This window comes from Barbus barbus (genome assembly GCF_936440315.1).
Source record: "Barbus barbus genome assembly, chromosome: 43".
In the NCBI taxonomy this organism is placed as follows: domain Eukaryota; kingdom Metazoa; phylum Chordata; class Actinopteri; order Cypriniformes; family Cyprinidae; genus Barbus; species Barbus barbus.
The window spans coordinates 20655148-20677072 of NC_136721.1; the positions used below are offsets into that span (position 1 = coordinate 20655148).

Consider the following 21925-nt stretch of genomic DNA (forward strand, 5'->3'; position numbering starts at 1 on the left):
GCAGGAAAATACTAATATTAAACAGTAAATATTATTACTAATTAAAATACCTGTAAAATGCTATTTATTTATGTGATGCAAAGCAGATTTTTTTCAGCATCAATACCCTAGTCTTCAGTGTCACATGTGTCCTTCAGAAATCATTCTAATTATGTTGATATTCATTTATTTTAATGTTGCAGTTCAAGAAACATTTATTATTATTATTATTATTATTATATCAGTGTTGAAAATATTTGTGCTGCTTACTTATGTAATTGTGGAAAATTGAATACATATTTTATTCGGATTATTTGATGAATAGAAACATAAAATAAAATAAAATAAAAATAAATTATTTATTTTATTTAAAAGAGCAGCATTTATTTAAAATATAAATATTTTGATATATTCATATATTTTATTATTATATTATAATCATTTTTGATCATTTTAATGTCTTTGCTGTATAATTAAAAAATGATGATGATGATGATGATTACGATGATTATTGTTATTATTTTACATTATTGTAGTATTATTAGAATCATAAACAATTAATAAACAATAATATTTTCAAAACTTTAAGTAAATAATTTGTAAAGAAATTATGTATTTTTGCATTCATTAGTAAAACTGAGGAAATAAATAATTGTGTTTTTTGTTTTGTTTTTTAAGAAGCAGGAGACTAACTCCTGTGGTGTGCAATGTTGTGTGTCAGTGAGGTCAATTAAATACAGCTAGGAGAAACAAGCCTGTTATTTCCTACAAGCCTTGCTTACTTGCATCAGTTACAGCATTTGTTTATATATTTGTTTTACTCCAAAACTCTTTTTCTCTTACAGTACAAGCAAGTGGAGCAGTACATGTCCTTCCACAAGCTGCCGGCTGACATGCGGCAGAAAATCCACGATTACTATGAACATCGCTACCAGGGAAAGATATTCGACGAGGACAGCATCCTTAACGAGCTCAACGACCCGCTCAAAGAGGTGAGACACAAATACCTCATAGTAGTGCTGACCCAGGGTCAGAGCTTATACGGCCATGGGTACATTTCAACCTAAGCATCTCAGAAAATAAGTGCTGATCTTGGATAATCTCCCTGTCTGGACGCATAATCGCTTTCATTTGGATATGAAAGGAAACATTTTATCTTAGATCTTCACTGCTTTGTTATTATTTCAATGCCATGTACAGTACAGTTCTTTAAGCCCTATGGCAGATTTACTCATCTGTATCAGTAACGCTGTGTCGGGTTATTGGTAGTTTATATTAGACTGACTTATAAAAATCTGACATCAGCCCCCAAACAGCCACAGCTGATAGCCATCAAAACACACAGATGTTCTTATAGAAAAATTAAGACTTTCAAGGTTTATAGATGTCATAAGGAAGATGAACATCTACTGTTTATCTGAAAAATATACTGCATAGTTGAAATCTGCTATAATATTACAACAAAAATGGAAAGGTCAAGCACATTGCATTGTGGGATACAGTACCCAACACAATGTGGTCTATGCACATTTTGGTAAATATTAAAGGTCATCCAGGTATTCTGTACATACAGAAAATTAGCATACAGTAGACAGTATATATGCATTGGCAATGTATCAAAATGACCTAGAATGCAGTACTCATATCATCATGATCATCAAGCAGACAGAGTGAGTATCTATTATGATACAGCAAAATGAGAGATAACACTGACAGCTTCATGCCCACAACACCTTTAACTCCCTGCAGCACCTCCCTCCCTCCCTCTCTCGCTCCTCCATCTCTCTCTTTCCCTCAGTTGGTCAGGGCTGCTATTTTTACATGCACCGCCTTGTGACAAACCAGCTTTAAATAGATAAAGTCTCCAGCTTGTCTCCCTAGTGGAGGTAAAGGGTTGGACGTGGCTATCAAACTCATTATTCCTCCTGTGTGATTGCGGTCAGAACCTTCCTGACGCTTTTCTGACTATGCCACGGTTTAAAGCTCAGTGCAAATTTATTCTTCACACCCAAGCCACACCAAACAAACACATACTTCACCCAGAAGCATGGAGACAAGAAAGACTGACGATTATATGCATCAGGCTTTCAGCTAATGGCTGAAGTGAGCTTGACACTGACTGTATGGGCACGAGGACCATGAAATAAGCTCACTGCAATGCAGTGGGAAGACAGTCTATAGAGGCTGGTGATTGTCGCAGAGGAGTGCTTAGCAAAAAGTGAAAAAAAGCTTTGAAATCTGTAGTTTAGAAAGACTTTTTGATACCTTTTAGGTTGTTTTACTAAAAAACACAAAATATCAAAAATATTAAATGTCTTTTTTGCTTTATTATTCATCTATTGATTGAATATTGAAAAACTCAGATAAATAAATAAATAAATAACCAACCAACCTAAATAAATAAATGTTTTGTTTTTTGTTAATATTGCATCTTTATATTACATAAAGCATCAAAAATGCTATATTAGGCCCCTTTTTATTAACTAACATTAACACAGATTAATAAATGTATTGTTCCATGTTTGTTTTCTTGTTGTTGTGATGAGCTAGTATACAGCGCACAATGTTTATGCGCATGCTCCAAATCCTCTTCTCCGTTTTTAGTGTATTTCTGCATGTATATTACATCGTTTTGAGTCGGTTTCGTGGTTTCTTGTGTACACAGATAGTCTTGAGACGAGTGTGAATGCAAAATTAATCAATATTGATTGATAAATAAATAAATAAATAAATAATAAGTAAAAAAATGCATTTTTTACACTTAAATTTTTGTCCTTTACTGTTTGATGTCTGTTGATTGTGTTTTCCTTGTTTTGTCCCACAGGAAATTGTGAACTTTAACTGTCGTAAGCTGGTGGCCACCATGCCGCTGTTTGCAAATGCAGACCCTAACTTTGTGACGGGAATGCTGAGTAAGCTAAAGTTTGAGGTCTTCCAGCCTAATGATTACATCATTCGCGAGGGGACCGTGGGTAAAAAGATGTACTTCATTCAGCACGGAGTGGCCGGCGTCATCACCAAATTCAGCAAAGAGCTGAAACTCACTGACGGATCCTACTTTGGAGGTCAGCTCAAAACTTACAAACAGATTGTTTCCTCTGTTTTTGTCAGATTCATTCATGGTTTAAAGCACAATTACAGCACAAAATGAAATAAAAAATACTAACATTAACCCTAGCCAATGCAATGCAATTTCTGCAAGTAAATCATTTCGTACAGATGGACCAAAATCAAACTGACATGTACAGTACAAACCACGAGCTTTTAACTCTGAGAACAGCCACACAGTGTTTTATAATTCAGAGATTATGTCCCGAATGACCTTGATGTCACATGTTCTTCAGTGTTACCTAAGCTGCACGAGTGTGGGAGCAAAAATTTAAATTAAATCATTTTTTCTCACGATTCATGAAGGTTGTGCCTGCTCTAGCATGGGTGCACTGTGATGCCAGCCACCTGCTCCAGTGGAAAACCATCTGCTACTGGTATTTTGGCCCGTAGCGGGAATGCTGCCGGCATGTGTGCGTTTGTACATGGGGGTGAACGTGTGTCGAAGCTGCTGGCAGTGTCAGGAAATCTCTTCCTCCGAAAAAAGTGGCTAGTATTTGTTTATTGACTGATTACAAATAGCTGAATAGCAATATATAGCTATCAGCAATTAATTAATAAAAAATCAATTCAAATTCTAGCTAAATGCTAAATACTATTTATTTTAATTAGTTATAATATTTATAATAAAACAATTCATTATTAATAATAATTTTAATAATTATAAACAAATATATGTATTACTATGATGATGATGATGATTGTTATTATTATTAAATTAAAAAGAAAAGCAAGCAATTGGGTCTATAAATCCAAAACTTTTGTACTGATTCTTTAACTTTACTACCATGAGCGGTTCAATTTTAATAATTAAATTTTATTTAATTTTATTTGATTATTATTTAATAATAATAAAAAAAGGCAAATATATAATAAATAAAAATAATTAATATTCATTTTAATAATAATGAATAAAAAATTAAGAAAAATATGACTATTGTAAAGTAAGTAAATTATGATAATGGTGACTATTATAATGTAGTTGTTGTTATGATTATTATCATCATCATTATTATTATTAAAATTAATATCATTATTTTTAATACAATTAATGCATTTATTGTTGTTGTTGTTATAGTTTAATACTAATAAATACAGACAAAAAACATTATTATAATGATGATAATGATGACTTTTGGAATGATCTGAAATCTTTGCACTGATTCTTGCATCTTAAAACACATGCCGTGATTTAATTTTAATAATAATAATAGTTATTATTATTATTATTACTACTATTATTTAAAAAAAAAAACATGCAGTGATTCATGCATCCATGTAAGTAAACTAAAGTTCTGGCAGTGTGTCGTGAGGTGAGGGCCAGTTAAGGTGAAGCGTTGATCACGATAAATAAGGCAAACCCTGTCCGTTAGCTCACAGCTGGGATACGTGCCAAACCAACGGACCTCCAAGGCTATGAGGTCAAGTGTCATTTCCATTTGCAGAGGCCCAAGAGAAGGGCTGGTTGATTGGACGCCCTTTTGTCAGGGTGAGAGAGACACCTTCACACATTTGCTAGCTTAGGCGCTAACTCGTTCAGGCACTCATCCACCTCTGGCAGCCGGCCACAGACATGCAAAGTAAGACAATTACTACCGGAATCTGAAATTTCATGACGTTTCATCATGTTGTTGCTTTCAGACTCTCTCCATCTCTCTTGACTTTTCTGTCACTGATATTGGGCTGTGAAAATGTACATTACGGTGACATTTGAGCCTAATGCACCAATTAGAAATAGAACGGCAAGTTCAAAGTACTTTTGCCATCCTCACCTTTATACTGCACCGCATGACGCAAGAGAGATGGCACTTTTCCATGAAAAAACTCCAACACCTTGTTCCCACTCCCAGCTGGAGAGTGTTGTTAGCATGTCCCGCGGGCTACACAGAGACTTTTTACACAGCATTTTTCCTGTCCAGGACAAAATGTCAAGGGTATCATCTCTTGACTCTGTAAATAATGCTACAAATCTGTCATTTTGAAGCACAGGATGTACAGCAAATATATTCACAAAATCAGTAGTCATATGTTATTTACTCCAGCTTACAGACATTACATATAAGAGCATGCACCCATGCACATCTCAAGGTGAAAGCCAGGACCATTTGCACAAGATCTTCTCTAAGCACTAAGGGCTTTTCCTTCCCGAAAACAGATTAAACCAAATTGTGGACAAGATTAAACTGTCACTGGTGACTCAGGTTCATTGACAACAAGGTTCATTACAAATCTCTCTGTGAGACACTTTGAGTATGTACTGTGTTCAATGAAACACTTATTCCTCAACCGTTGATGGGGTGCAATTTTAGGTATTTGGGTAAAATAAAATCCAAATTTCTATAATTATCATGTAAATACTTAAATTAATAATAATGATTTACATTTAGCAGACGCTTTTATCCACAGCAACTTACTTTGCATTGAAGTTACAGTTTTCACATTTGAGCAGCTCTTGCTCTCCCTGGGAATCGAACCCATGGTCTTGGCGTTTCTAGCGCCATGCTCTACTATTTGAGCTATAGGAAAGCTCAATAATAATAATAATAATAATAATAATAATAATAAGTTTGTTTAATAATTTAAATGCTATTGTCTTCTTATAATAATACAACAACAACAACAATAATTATTATTATTATTATATAATACATATAATTAGATATAAATGTTATTGTTATTGTTATTATACAAATAATTACATTTGTATCTGTAAAATACAAACAAAAAGAAAAATCAATTGAACAAATAAACAAAATTATAATAATAATAATCATTTTTATTATTATTATTGATTGTTGTTCTTTGTATAATATAATTTTTATTTGTTTTATAAGAACAACTATAAATTTTATTATTATTATTATTATTATTATTGTTGTTGTTAATCATAATAATAATAATGATAATAATAATAATAATTTATTATTATTATTATTATTATTATTATTGTCAAGTAAGTCAAGTCACCTTTATTTATACAGCGCTTTTAACAATACAGATTGTGTCAAAGCACTTAACAGTATCAAACTGGAGGACAGAGTGTCAGTAATGTATAATAATAAGATTAAACACTCAATTTTCAGTTAAAGGTATTTCATTATTGAATTCAGTGACGTCATTGTCTAGCTCAGTTTAGTTTAAATAGTATTGATTATTGTTCTTTTTATAATAATATAAATATTTTTGTTTTTAAGAACAACTATAAATAAAATTATTGTTGTTGTTATTGTTGTTAATAATAATAATAATGTGATTTGTTTGTTTTATAAATTAATAAAAATACTTTATATAATAATGATAATAATAATTTATTATTATTATTACTACTACTACAACTACTACTACTATTCAAATAGGTGATACAAACAATCCTTCATAATCCACTATTTAGTACTGAGGTATGCATAGTCAGTCCAAACTTTTTCTTAATTATAAAAACACATGTTCTTGGAAAGCTCACCAACCAAGTTACACAAAGCAGCGCCCTATAAAGCTCAATAGATGAGTGACATTCGGCTAATTCCTATAATAAGAAGATGATAGAAAATAAATTTGGAAAGCCATGATAAAAATTGTATTAAATTGTAAACAATAACCTCACAACAGAGCTTTTGCCACATGACCTGCAATTGATAATGTTCCAAAACCAACCAGTAAGACTGATCTTATTAATTTCTGATATTCACAAAATAACTTTTATAAAATGTGTATAAAAAAGCACCACCTGCCACATATTAAGCCAGATACATCACGTGAATTCATACCCTCATGCTATGTTTATATGCTAATCATTTCCAGCTAGCCTTGAAGATGCTCAACCGGCCTCCATCTCCAACGAGTGACCTCCATTATATAAAACATGTAATATCTTCAATTCATCTGTTTTCCACAGAGATCTGCCTGTTGACGAAAGGTCGTCGTACAGCTAGTGTCCGCGCTGACACCTACTGCCGACTTTTCTCACTGTCTGTCGACCATTTCAATGAAGTCTTGGAGGAATATCCCATGATGCGTCGCGCTTTCGAAACCGTGGCTATCGACCGCTTGGACCGCATCGGTAAGACCAGTAACCCAACCCTCGTCTTCTCTTCTAGTCTAATGCCTGAACCTTGTGTGTGTGTCTGTTGCGCGTTTTTCCTGTCCTTCATCGCACCTCAGTCAGCTACCATTGTGTTGCATGACGTGTCTATATATGCTACCTTATTTTCTCTCTTGTTATTCTTTCTCCAAATGTTTCGTATGGATTATAGCTATTATAAATCGTTAGAACTAACTGTAAATGCTAGCGTTAAGTAATTGGTCTGTCGGTAAGCGACAGTGCATGTAGCTGTTCTGCCGGGGGCTGGTCGCCCTGCTGGTTTTGGTTCAATGTCATCCCCAAATGGACGCATGGAGGGTGGACAGAGGCAAACCCTCACCAGCATGAGCCTCCGTTCCACTCCCCCACCTCGCACACCTGGGTATGAGCACCACCCCGTCCTCCCTTGACCCCTAGCCGCAGCAGTGCGCCCCCAAGAGGGGGTTTGAGCTGGTGCACTAAAGGGCAAGGGCTGAAATAATTACTTATCAATTAGAACCAGTTCTTCACATGTTAGTATAGTCCCTGCTCGTTTAAAGTGCTTAATTTATTATATTTATTTACTTATTTTTTCTTAAAACCAAAAAAATATGATTTTTAAACATAACAGGCTTTTCAATTCAGTTTAATTCAATCCTAACACTTGTGTATAATTTTATAATAAGGATAAATTTTTAACATTAGTTAATAGATTGGGAGCCATGATCTAACATTGAACAGTACATCATTTATTCATCTTTGTTAAGGTTAATTTCTAAATTTTTAACATTTAGAAACAATTTGCACTCAGACACAACCCCTTTGTAAATTTCACAATTAATTTACAAAGAAACACACTGAATTAAACATGGCATTTTGAAGTAGAAAGACTGAAAATGTATTTTAAAACATACTCCAATAACCAATAATTAATTTATTTTACTTCAAAAAAAAAAAAAAAAAAAATTTGAGTGCATGAATTTATATAAATGAAATTTGATCCCAACATGTTGGAAATGGCTTGTTTATAAATGATCATAAAATTAATTGATAAATGTTTGAAAAGAAAAGTTCATGATACCCAATGTATTAACTAATGTTAATGAATTGAGCCTTATTGTAAAGTGTTAACCATAATATACAGTATTTACATTATTTTAACAATTCTGTTCACCAAACATCCTGTTCCAAAGCAACATTTAATGTTTATTTTCCAAATGTGTTATTTTTTTGTAGTTTATTTGTGCAAAATTTGCATGAATCGCCACAACATTCATAAAATGACAGCATTAACATCTGAAATATCACATTTAAATTGAAGAAAATCAGTAACACCTTATACATTCACCTCATTTCTCACTACAACACATTTACTGGATGATCTTTTCCATAAAAACAAGTCCTAAAATTTGCCTTATTTATGTACAATGCTTAAAAAAATTCTTATTACATTTAAAACCAGTCAGCTTGATGTACTTTTTAACATTTCCCCACTAAACACAAATCCATTATCACTCACACCACTCTTCATAGAAATGCTGAAAAGAAAGATTTCTCTTTCAACCTGGTTCAAAGGAACAATGGAAAATAAAAAAGGGATTTTATTCGAGCTGTCTTAAGACACATCAGGTTCTGTAATGCTGCATATTTTAGTCTTTGTCTCCTTGTTGAGATACAGGCCACCGTCCATCATGAATTTGAATTGTGTGGAATTCAAATGTGAGCTAATGCATTCTGAACATTCGTAGAACATCAGTTTGATGTTCTGCACCATTTAATGGGTTCGGTCTATGACCTTGTCACTACTTTTTTGTGCTATTCAACTGAATTCTCTGTCACTACGGTTTACAGTAGGGTCTAGAGCATGAGCCTTGTTACCCTTCACCCAACATTTCCATGAATCTTTTATTCAATAGGAATATTTATAACTAGTTTGTGACAGACCAGATTTGAAGTGAAGCACAAATGCATCTTAAATTCAGTGGTCACATCCAAGAATAGCTTTAAAATATGTATTTCTTTTAAAAAGGGGTTGATATGATTATATGATACAAAGTATAAACTGTGTCTTGTTTCTTTGTGCACCTTTTGATTTCACAGTTCATAAGATAAAACCAGAAGATAATTTAAGATTTGACCTGAAAACGCAAAGTAAATGTTTCTCCTTTAAGCATATGAATCGGTTATGACGTATACTAATATAGCATGAAGCCCTGCATAATTTCACAACTTGAGTGCATGAAACATGCTAGAGATATAAAACAATATCCCTTTTTAAGTTCCACTATACAGTCATTGGGATAAAAATAATAATAATAATAAAAAATTAGCACCTGCTTGCCTGCATCCAAAGAAAAAACAAAGTTAGATATAGGTTCTAATGTTATTTTGTAACCTTTTTCCTTGGTTCTTTTTATTTTTGTGTTTATTTGCTAAATTCTGGCATGTTGCTATTGACTTGCCTTGCACTAAAAGTTGGATTGGATTGGTATGGATCAATATGCCCACACTATTGTGACATGCACATCACAACTAATCAATAACAGATAAGAATTGATGTGATCAGGCCAATCATATCAAATTCAATTTGATTAAATGGAACCCTAAGACGACAGTATGCATTACGCTGTCCGAATTAAAAACTAGGATTAGATCTACACCCATCTCTGTTTGTGGCATTGACGTTTTCATCCTTTAAACGTCAGTCACAATGCGAGACGACCGGTGTAAACAAAGCCAAGACGTGCATTTGTCCTTTCATGTGGAGAACGGGCTTGTACTAGATTGCCACTGCAATTTGCCAAACACTTTTGATTTGACATTAGTCCAACTAAAACAAGGGGTCTTGTCTCATACAAGGGAAAAATACGGACCGTGACATGATTGGTGCTCCATGTACTGTTTTTTGGACTGCAAATGCTTGTCTCGTCCTAAGCAAAAGAATTTGACAAAAAAAGCAAACTAAGTTACCATGCATTAACCAGAATGACATGTTGTACAATTGATGTATCTATCTTTATTTAAAAAATTATTTGACCAGGAGCCCCTCTTGAGATGAGCTCATCTCGTTTTCAAGAGTGTCCTGGCCGACCAGTAGGCAGCAGGTAAATTCCTCATGACGATCCAGATTTTCCCCCCCTCACATCTGAAACGATCCACAGGCTTAAGGCAGCCAGCATGCATTCAGTGCACCCAGTGGACCTCAAAACGAAGGTTAAATCAAACTAATAAAACGCCATTGTAAGTAAAAACAAGGTTGCATGCTATTGTTAAACTCAAGGCAAGTAATTTTTATGTCATGTTTGGCCACTATGTAACTGTCTTTTTAATAATCAATGCATGCACACTATTTGATCGGTTCTAGAAATTCCAAAAGATGTGCTTCACTTAAGGTTTTTAATGCAAGAAAATAATCATAATGATAACAACGCTGCTGCTTGTTGTGATGATGTTGCTAAACACGCACAAAATGCTTCATTCTGTTTTAATTCTTATTTGTATGAATCTGGTGGGAAAGATACTTTAAAATGAGTTTGGTAAGCCTATTTATAGTACAGTAGTCAACATTTGAAGTGGATCAAAACCTTTCATCAAAGTGGTCCTAAAACATAAAACCAAAATGCGTTCTTGTCTTAGGACAACTTTGATTAACTTTTTTGATCCACTTCAAATGTTGACTACTGTAGTTACTTTAAATGTTTAGCTATACATAAAGATAAGATACATAGAGGGGAAATATATGAATACAGTATTAAATATATAAGATTTTATTAGCAGTTTCAGAGACTCTATAATCATAGAAAAAATAAGACAGTTCATTTAAAAAAGACAGAAAAAAATAATTTAAACAAACTTTTCTTTATACTAAGGTAACCTAAAATGCTTATTATATGAAAAAAAAGAAAAGAAAAATAGAGGAGCAGCCCACAAAAAAAGTGACTTTTAAACTCATAAAAAAACGATAAACTAGTGTTACACTACTGATAAATGTAATACAATTAGTAACGTTGCCGGTGAGTTTACCTACCTAGCTTTCAAACACAGGTTTTCCACACCTTTAGACAATGAATTTCCACGACTTTGTCATTTGCAATAAATATACGGTATTTATATTACTCTTTTGCACTCACGAAGAGCCAGTTAAACATTTTAACGCTGGCCTGGAAATTACAATTTTTAAATTCTCAAATATTTCCAGGTTGACTGTATTTACACTTCACATCCCTATCTCTCAATCTAAACTCAAACTAGTTTACCCAGATTCTCAAACTAAACTCAAAGTTTACACAGTTTTACATGTTAGCAACAGAAGCTAAAATATACAGTAGGCAGCTTTCTCTCTGCCTATTTATAGCCGTGGTCCAAATGTCATGGCAGCCACCTGGCAAGGTGTTTGAGCTCAATGGTGTGTCGCATTCACGGCTCACTGTGTTCCACTCATTAATTAGAGAATGGCAGGCAGACTCCGGGTTATTATGCATCTTTAGTGACACAGATACAAAGAAATGAAGCCCATTATCCCCATTCAGCCCCAGAAGAATGCGGCAGAGGGCTAATGTGTCTCAGTGGAGGCTGTCAAGCTTAGAGGTGAAATAGAATGTTCCGTTCTGCTGAATGTCTAAGAACATGTGGAGATGTGTGTTTCTCCGTACAAGCCCCATGTAGCCTAATAGGTTTTGTTCTAAAAGAGACTGTGGGTTACTGTGAAATCAATGCTAAAGCAATGTTCAGAATGTCTTTTTATAGGTCTTCTGGCTCACAATCAAATGTTGTGGCAGTCTCAAATTATATTTTTGCCAAAACTCCCCACAGGAAAGAAAAGCTACTCAATTATTTCTTCGAAAATAATGAAACTGAGAGAAAATTGAGAGTTTTGAGCACTGGTCCCAAGGGTGTCTCAAACTTTGGTTAGATTAGCCAAAATACCCAAGTCTGCCATTAAGTTGTTATAATATGAAAAAAGAAATCTCATTAAATTCTTCCAAGAATTTTGATTAGTACTCCTAGCTATTGTCTTTCTTACTTCTAAGGAATTTTAAGAGAAACATCTGAATATAAAACATCATTATAGAAATGTTATTATTATATCAAAATGCGTTCACCTAATTTGACATTTTTTATTAAATTAGAATTTAAATGAATTGTTTTCTATGTCATGTTTTATATGCACTCTAAAAATGCTGGGTTAAATAAAACCCAGTGCTGGGTAAATATTGGACAGAACACATGCTGGGTTGTTTTCAACTAACACTTGTGTTAGGTCCTAATTGTATAAACATCTTCAGAGACCTACAAATGTTTATGTTTTAGAAGCTGATTAGATTACTAATTAGATCACTTTGGTTTGAGATGGCACTCTTTCCATTTAATGCTACTTGGTTTTCATATCTTGTTATGTAACGCAATGACATTCATGCATTTTTAAATGTGACTGAAGTGTCTAAATATTTTTGGGTTACTGCGAGCCAAATTCTTAGTTTAGTACAACCCATGATTATGTAATTTCCTGCAGAAATCGCTGTAGATTTGGTTGATGGCAAGACTTGCAATAAAACATGACATACAGTATCAACTCAAAGTTCCTGTAAGGGTGTCAGAGAACGTCTACACTTTAAACATATCCAGCAGAACATTAAAGCTCTTAGAGGTCCTGATCTGGAAGGAGCTTGTCTAGATCCCTTCCTCCACTGGCCCTTTAGAGTCCTGTGAATAACATGTTTTTGATCAACTCCTCATTCACAGACTTCACGATACCTCCAAACCTCTTTTCAGACATCACGTAAGTCTATAGACATGCAATCCGTGTTCATTTAGAATTAGATCGTAGTCTCTTTCACTGTGGCTGCCAGTAGATTACACAGCGTGGCCTTTGCCTTCTGAGAATGAATACGCAAAGGCCATTTCTCTCAGGGTGGGTTGCAAACATCAGGGGCAATCAGTCAAAATGCATCTCAGGTCTGACTGCCTCTCTACAAAACTCACCTAGCTATGTTTACTGCTACCAGACTAGTCGATACGCACCGCGAACAAGGAAATTGTGTATATTTGGATATGCAAGGACACGACAGGCCTGTAAAACCTCAGAGACGTCCCCAGGGAGATCTTTGTCCTTACTGCGATTATGTACACGTTATTCCTGTCCCACTGAATAACCGTTCCTGTCGAGACCAGACTTGTTCATCCTCAAGAGCCCTTTTCTTTCTTCAGTGACATATGATATCTCTAATTTTCTGCCTAATAACAAATGACATAGTGCTGAAACTCTGCGTTATTGATTATTGATCGCTTCCCCCCCATGGGAACAGTCTTAAATAAAATATACATATTACAGTCAGTTGTTAGGAGACAGTGTTTAAATTCCTTCATCCTGACAAACATATTATGCTCTTAATAGCAGATCATATTATTCTTATTTTAATTTAAACCATCATCCATCTGGTGCTGATGGCTTATGTCCACATACTTTTGGTTATAGTGTATGTTTTGACAAGAAAAGCATTATTTTCATATCACATTAAATCTTCTGTGCCTGTCCACTTTTAAGCCGTCTTGGTTTGTAAAGCGTTTTCCCATTTATTTTTATAAAGGAATTAAAAAAAAAAAAATCAATAAAGGCTTAAGAATTTCTCCTATTTATATTTGATATTATAAAACATTCTTCTATGTATTCTTCTATTTATTAAACAGAATAACAGCATTTGAAAAAGACAACATATTAACATATTTAATAAGTGAATAAACACAATCCCATGACAATCCCATTCCTAAGGTCATGTTTTTTTATCCAAAATATGCAAATTAAGTAGGTCTCTACTGAAAACTTTGTAAAATACCAGTGCTGTTGCAAAAATAATAATTCAACATTATATATACACACTTATAATCAGTAACTTGTGTTTTTATTCCAGAGGCCATGTTTTTTTTTTTTGCTTTTTTTCTTCCCAAAATATTCAAATTCAGTAGGTCTGTATTGAAAACTGTATAAAATGCCAGTGCAGTCGCAAAGACAAATGATTTCTGAAATTAACCACTATTTCAGTGATGCCTGACAGGTAATTGTGACAATTTAAGCATGGTTTTCAAAAATAAATAAATAAATCCTAGTAGCATTAACTCCATTGCATTGTACATTAAACTTTTGCAAAGTATGATAATATTATTTATGGTGAAACAATGATCACCTGACATGATGCACTGAAAAATTATTTGCCCCCACAAACATCTAAAAATCTTAATAAAATTACATTCTTTCTCTAATCACAAAATCGTGTAATAGTTTTAATTATTAAATATGTAATAATTGTGCACTTAACACTGCAAAAGTTGAAAAGTTTATATGTGCCACAGTAGCTGGATTGTGAAACTGTGCCTCCCGCTTGATTCGCTCTTACAGCTACGGCTGAGAGATTGATAGCCTATTGCTTTATGCCTTTAGCTCATAAGAGCCTTACTCAGTCATCTTATGTAACAATAGAGCTATGCTCAGCTATTGTATACAAAAGGGCAGTAATAGTAGAGGTTCATGGAAAAATCGATACATCCCTCATTTATAATAGAAGCAAAACTGTGACTTGAGTAAAAGAAGCAGATTTAAGTCCATTTGGCACACTGGAGTGAAGTTAAATTCATATTTGATGATAATCTCACAGCAATAAATTTTCTTTATTATTTTCAAACTTTGGCATTTATTTCACAGTAACCCACAAATAAATAACTGTTAACTGCACTGATTAAAGATTCTACCTATATGTAGACTATGGAGGACTAGAATAAAATAAATAAAATAAAATAAAAATTTAAAAAGTCATAATCAGTATAAATAAAAATATAAATAACTTTTCAAATTGGCAAATACATAGGTATTTAAAATGTGTTTTTTTTATGTTTAAAATGTGTCAAAATATAACAAACTTTAAATTATAATTCATATTTATATTTTTAAATAGACTAAAACAACTTTTGCAAACTGCTTTGCTTTATTTATTTTCCAATTGCCTTTATCCTTCTGCTAAATGTATTTTCGCTGTTAAATTTCACTTTTAAATGTTTTAACTCTTACATTTTTTTTTTACTTTTTTGAGTTTATTTGCCTTTTTAAAAATTATTTTTAAAGTGACACTCCTAGTCCTCCATTGTAAAACACTAACACAAAAACTTAGCTTAGCCTAGCTATCAGAGTAGATGGACCATTGAAAAAAGCTACTTTTTAAGAGAGGAGACAATAACAGTTGTGAATACAACAACAACAACTAAGCTTATACACGAAAATATCCTGGAAGAGGCTTATAGGATCATTAGCTGCTGACGAAAATATTTTTTTCAGAGTAAAGGCCTACTATTACTCAGTGTAGTGCAATAAAACTGTGTGTTTGTCCTTTTAAAGTAGTACTAGATACCCTGCTGGAAAACAAACAGCTTAGACATACCTGATATATCTCATTTCCTAGCCTGGCCAAGCTTGTCCACAGCTTAGCTGGTTGTGGTCTCAAAGCCCCTCTAAAACCAGCAAACAGACCAACCTGACCAGACTAGAAGACCAGTGAAGACAAGCAAACCAGATTAGAAAAAAAGCTTGAAGCTTGTTCTTCAGCAGGGTAATGAAACTTGTACTATATCTGTGATTTTTTTAGGATCTAAATGTGTGTATTTACTCTAGCGATAGTGAAAACAAATGTGCATTGAGATTGAGTGCATAAACATACGAGGTAAGCACCTCCAAATGTTGAATCCAACATCAGTCCTAGTTCAAAACCTCTATTTAGGAGTGACTAGCCTCCCTTTTCTACATTTGTGAAACCTTTGTGCTTCTCCTCTCACTGTTCAACACCCTTTGTTGCCCCATTTGGGCTAGATGTTACCCGCTCAGCCCCGACTAAAAACTGACTATCTTCCGGTTTCACCCCCCAAACAGGGAAGAAGAACTCACTCCTGCTCCAGAAATTCCAGAAGGATCTGAACGCTGGCGTCTTCAACACTCAGGAGAACGAGCTGCTGAAGCAGATCATCCGACAGGACCGAGAGATGGTGATGATGGTGGATCGGAAGCAATCGGTCACAGGGATGAACTCCACGCCGATGTCTGGAAACTCCATCATTAACTCTCCCGCCCAGCCACCGTTCACTACAGCAACTGCTATTCTTGGGAACAACCAATTACAGCAGCAGGCCGCCCCTCTAAGCTACAGCACCTCTGCCACTATAACCCCATCAGGCCGCGTGCCGCCCTCACAGGGCGTCACGTTTTCGGCGGCGAGCGTTTCTCACGGTAACTTGAGCACCTCTTCCCCGAATCCCCCTACTCCCTTGCAGCAGGCAGTGGGGGCCATCATGTCCCCTTGTTCGTTCACCACATCCATTTGCAGTCCCCCGGTGCAAACCCCTTTAGCCAGCCGAACATTCCAATACGGATCGCCGACGGCCTCCCAACTGTCCCTTGTACAGCAACCCTTACCCCAGCAGCCCTCGCCTGCCTCCATACCGCAACAACCACCCCAACAACAGCCGCAGCAATCACAAGGGGCGTCCCCTCAGAGAAGCGATGTCCACAAGAGCACGCAGGCACTCCAGTCAGGCAGCCTGAGCAAGGACATACGCCACCTCTCTGCCTCGCAGCCGTCACTGCCCCACGAGACCTCATTGGCTGCCCGGGCACATCCCACATCGGGCGAATCGCTCGCTTCTATTCAGCCACCCATGGGATCCGCGGCAGGCATCCAGGCCCCGGGCTCCGTTCTGCAAAGCGGCATCCGCACCAACGTTCCACAGAGGGTTGCCCTTTTCCGGCAGATGTCATCGGGTGCATTACCACCGGTGCGCACGATGCCCTCTAGTGCCCAGCACAGGGATTCCACGGGCTCCAGGAGAGAGTCGGTCTTAAGTAGTACAGAGACGGAACAAGACAAGATGCGGTTCGCATCGAATTTATGATCCCGTTTTACTTTTTTTCCATGTTCATTTTTTTAAAAGATGTTGTGATTGATTTTTACGGAGAGACTAAAAAATGGGGAAAAGACTCATATTTTTTTTTTCTCCAACTTCCTCTGAGAAAAAAATAATAACCTCATAGCTATCCTGTACAGAATTTCCTTGTACTATATTTTAGACACACTTCCCCTTCAACTTAAGAATGTATATTATACAAATATATATGTGCAAATCCAACTAGAATATTTGGCATTGACCATATGGGAAAGAAAAAAAACTCTAGTATAAACGCAAGTCTTCCTCTCTAACATATGTGACTATAACGTGTCTGAAGATGTTCTTTTCTGTTGATGTTTTCCTTACGGTTCGGATTTTCGTTATGGTTTTTGGTACTGGAATGCTTTTGAATGTCTTTTCTTTACCGTTTTTGTTCTCGATGAGAAGATGACAAAACAAGTCCAGCATTCAGCAGCTTTTGGCATCACTGTGGAAAATATTTGCGCAAATCAAACCTGGGAAATACTGAAATGTTTAAAAAGCACATCTAAAACTTTTAGTGGCTGGAGAAAAAAAAATAATATCAGAAAATGCTCTGAGCATCAAATCAAGGTGCAGTTTCGATCTCTGCAATACTTTGTGTTGTGCAGTAATTGCGTTCCGTTTCAAGACAGCATTTGTGCATTAAAGGGAATCAATGTATTTTTTATTTTTTTTTATTTTAATTTAGTTTATTTTTACAAAGGATGTGGTCAAATCAGATGGTTTTATTTTCTATATCTGATTTCAGAAGGAGATGGACATTATGAAATGTCACCTAAAGACTGTACATTTACAATATTTATAAAACTAAAGATTATCACCATTATGCAATAGACTGTGATATAAAGATTACCTATATGTGTGTTGTACATAGTTTTGTAGAACTAGTATTTACAAAAGTAATGTGTGGTGCATTTCTCAAACATGGCAATGTCTTATCTCTGTCAGCCGCCTGGGTAATGCCTATATATGCATATATATATAAATATATATATTCAAATGGTAATATGTGACAACAAGCATCAGAAACATACATTAGAGATAAGAAAACCTTAATGCAAATAGTAGCATTACACTGTAGGTAGTAGTGAAGACAATATCTGTATTCAAAAATATCATATCATCATCATTAAAGACAAAGGCATATGAGGGATTACAGTGGTGGTGGTGGGGGGGTGGGGGGGGGGGTTATGAATCTTCATCGTCATCATCAGCAGCAAAGCTTAATGCAGTTTGCCTATGTTACATCATCATTTTAGAATATTTATTTGATCATTTCCTGGGCTGATGTAACAAGGAAGCCATAGGCTGCCTGCATACATTGCTTTGTTTTATAATAGTTTCATATTAACAGTGTTTTTTTGTTTTTTTTTCCGCATGGATCAGTATTAATGGATGTACACACTACTCTATAACTTCATAATATTACATAGATGTAGATGTCCTGGTTATGCATTTTCCATTATTTTTGCATTTAAAGACTGTGAAAAACATTCTAACTTAACATTTATTTATGTATTTATTATTAACGCTCTGCTAGATTTACAAAAACACAACTCAACCTTTTAGTCCAAGATGTGAAACATAAAAATCCGTGAACCGATGGCACAGCAGACACAACGCAATTATGAAAACGGCCAGCAGAACTATTCTGTATGTTTTCAAGAGCAGCTATGTGAATCCAACAAAGGATGGAACAAATATAGACGTTCAAAGAAAGATAAACAGAAACTGCTTTGCATTAAGGTTTTTATCTCTCCCGTACATCGATTCATCCAGTTTGGGGCTTAAGACTTTGAAATAGCATGTCAGTCATCCATATCGGTGGTAAAGCAGATTTTACTAGGGGTAACTAGCAGCAGTGACCCCCATCTATTTTTAATTTATTCTTTCTTTTAAAACTCATCTGACCTGTGCAAAGTCTCCAAGCCCCCTTGCACAATGTTTAAAAGATGACAATACTCCAAAAAAAAAGACAAAAAAAATACTTGTGTCAGTACTGTACCAGTGCAAATCCCATACAGCGACCATAAACGCATGCATTGTCATGAATACTTAAAAAGAGGAAGTATTTAAAAAAACGTTGACGTTTAAATGTATTGTGAGATTATGTTTTTTTGTTTATTGTCTGCCTAGACGTTCTCTGTGCGTATCAGAAATTTTCACGAAAAGGACATTCTTAAGTATTTGTGCCTAAACTATAGCCATGTTTCATCCTGTTCATTTTATGAGTGTGACTCGTGTGTGCGCGCACGTTCGCTCACACGTGTATGTAAACAAGTGTATACATGTATGTTCAATGTTTTCTGACGAGAACAAAAAGCAATGGGAATGGCCAAATGTATCGGAGCAAAAGGACGAGATTTTGCGCGGCGTGTGCGATTTAAAATACTAGTGAAAGTATATCTATTCGCAAAAAAACAAATCAGTATCGGCTGGAATCACGATAGATCATTGTGGAACTTAACTTTATAGCCACTGATGTTCGGTTTGATGTTGTGTGGAAAGAAACTGGCCAAAGTGAAACATTTCAAACAAACTTTCATTATGAATTGCACTTTCTGTTTAAAGAGAGAGAGAAACCTAGAAGCAGAAACACATACATTAGTTGGTTAACTAAAGGGGTTGCTACTTCATCCAGAATCACATCCTCTGGCCTCTGGGCCAACAGGAGGACCTGTGTGTTCACATACAACAAAAAGCGCTTAACTCCTGCTATGCCATAGTGTATAGAAACTAGTGTACAGATAGGATGGTCAGCGGTAGTCTGGGTATCTGCTTTTTTTTGATACTGTACTTGCCTTCGGAAGGGAACGCTTCCCGTGTTAATGTGCTTTTTCCTCTCAGCTTTAAACACTGTTAGAATTCCGGATTGGGAAGGAGAGGCGTTCATACAACAAAACACTAAAAAAGAGAATGCTGTCACTTTCTGAGGAGGCGTTAAAGAAAACCAGCACATATTTTCATATGTTTGTTTTTTATTTGATTTGATCATATATGTGTTTATGTGATGGGAAATGAACAATGCAAAAGAAAAAGGAGGAGTGATGTTTAAATAAAGGGAAAAACCAAAACGGTTGGTTTGCAGCCTCCACGATTCAGGTGAAATCATTCTGTTTGATATGTTCAATGACATGATGCAAATGATGGAAGATTCTAGAACAGTCCTCAAGCTCTTCTTAATCTCAGCTATTTTTTTCCATTATGCTTGTTCATGTACACCAATGCTTGGTTTAATAAAAAGATGAAAAAAATGGGGGAACAAATCATTCAATGAATATACATGAACAATTAGTTACTTGATCCTGAATAAAGAAAGGTAAATGTATACTTTCTTACACCTATATGCAGACAAACGGTGTTTGTCAAAAAATTATTTTGATTTTCATTATTTTTTGTTTTATTTTGTTTCTTTGTAAATAATAAATCTTTAAAATATAGAGAAAAAAAAATAAAAGAACTATTGCCATTTACCACCAGGCTTCAGTGTGTTTTTTTTTTTTTTTTGTAGCGAGTTGCCATTTGTTAATCTTCGACTTTTGCTTGTTTTATTTATTATTAATTTCACCATCTACAGACATGAATGATAACTCAAGTTGCGTGACTTGTAGAGGTGAGTAGAGGCACTCAGTTATGAATTAGTTCTGATTTTAATATTGCCCTCATGGGAGTAAATAAATATATCAATGGCAAATATTATGACACCAATATGGAAATGCACTCCTAAAAATAAGGAATATTCCCAGCTACAGTACATCATATAAGAACCATTTTTGGTTCCCCAAAAAACCTTTAAAAGAACAGTTTTTTCTTAGCGTGAAGAACATTTTTATAATCTTAAGAACCTTTTGTATAATGGAAAGGTTGCTTAAATGGGAAAGGTTCTTCATGGAACCATCAATGCCAATAACAACAAAACTTATTTTTAACTGTGTGCTTGAGAAAGTAACAGTCCACTTCAAGAGTGGGATCTTCAACAGTCTTACAAACAACCCCCTGGCAACATACAAAGTCACTCAAAACACATTGCAGCGCTTTAGAAACACTTCCTATAACACATATAAAGACATTAAATTCAGACATTGTTATTTGAAGTTATCACTGAATCAATCATATTTTTGCTGCTTTACACAAACAACTAACAACACAGCAGAAATCCATCCACTTCATGTGAACACAAAATAGTCCAGTCTCTAAAATCAGTCTCTTCACAGCTAAAAGTAAAAGGAAATAATGATCTTACCATATCTTTCTGTTCCCTTGTATTAGAACTCTCAGAGTAAATATCTAGGTATCCCACAGGCAAGGAGGAAATACAGGTGGAAGAAAGCATAAACCAAGTTAAAAATCCTCTACACTTCCTGTTGTGTCCAGAATCTTGAAATAAAAAAAAATTCTAAAATGTTTTAAAAGGCTGTAGCTATAAATGAAACAGCTGTTCTGACAAGTAATAAAGTTGCCTTTATGCTCTTTTAAAAATGAATTACTGAGATTAAACTGAGATTTAAATGTCGTTTGAATGTGCTGCAGAAATATAGATGAACTCTTTGACAGTTTCTTAGTATAAAGGTCATATTGCTTCAGATTTTCTCTTCTTTCTGTGTGCAGAGATAAAAAGTAAGTGTGTGACACAGTGACTGTGAGAAAGAATGAAATATAAATTTGGAGAAAGGAACAGAGAAGGAATGTCAGTGATTCCTGTGGGCGAAATGAAAAATGATCTCTTTGGGATAGTCAGGATTTCCATTCATTACCCTCGGATGCAGTTATCAGTCATGAAGTATTCATACATTGAGACAGAACCCTCTCACGGTTGCT

The 21925-nt window shown here is 35.0% G+C and overlaps 1 protein-coding gene across 1 annotated transcript in view; it reads left to right on the top strand.

Moving 5' to 3' along the window:
- The window catches only part of LOC306862277 (potassium/sodium hyperpolarization-activated cyclic nucleotide-gated channel 1-like), a gene marked incomplete at its 3' end in the record, with an annotated part of 93860 nt that extends 76789 nt beyond the window's left edge, over positions 1-17071 (top strand). The window contains exons 5-8 of the mRNA XM_079405023.1: positions 825-971; positions 2804-3044; positions 6980-7144; positions 16056-17071. Coding sequence (XP_079261149.1) covers positions 825-971; positions 2804-3044; positions 6980-7144; positions 16056-17071 — 1569 coding nt within the window. The remainder of the gene's footprint in view (positions 1-824; positions 972-2803; positions 3045-6979; positions 7145-16055) is intronic.
- Between the last annotated feature and the right edge of the window lie 4854 nt (positions 17072-21925).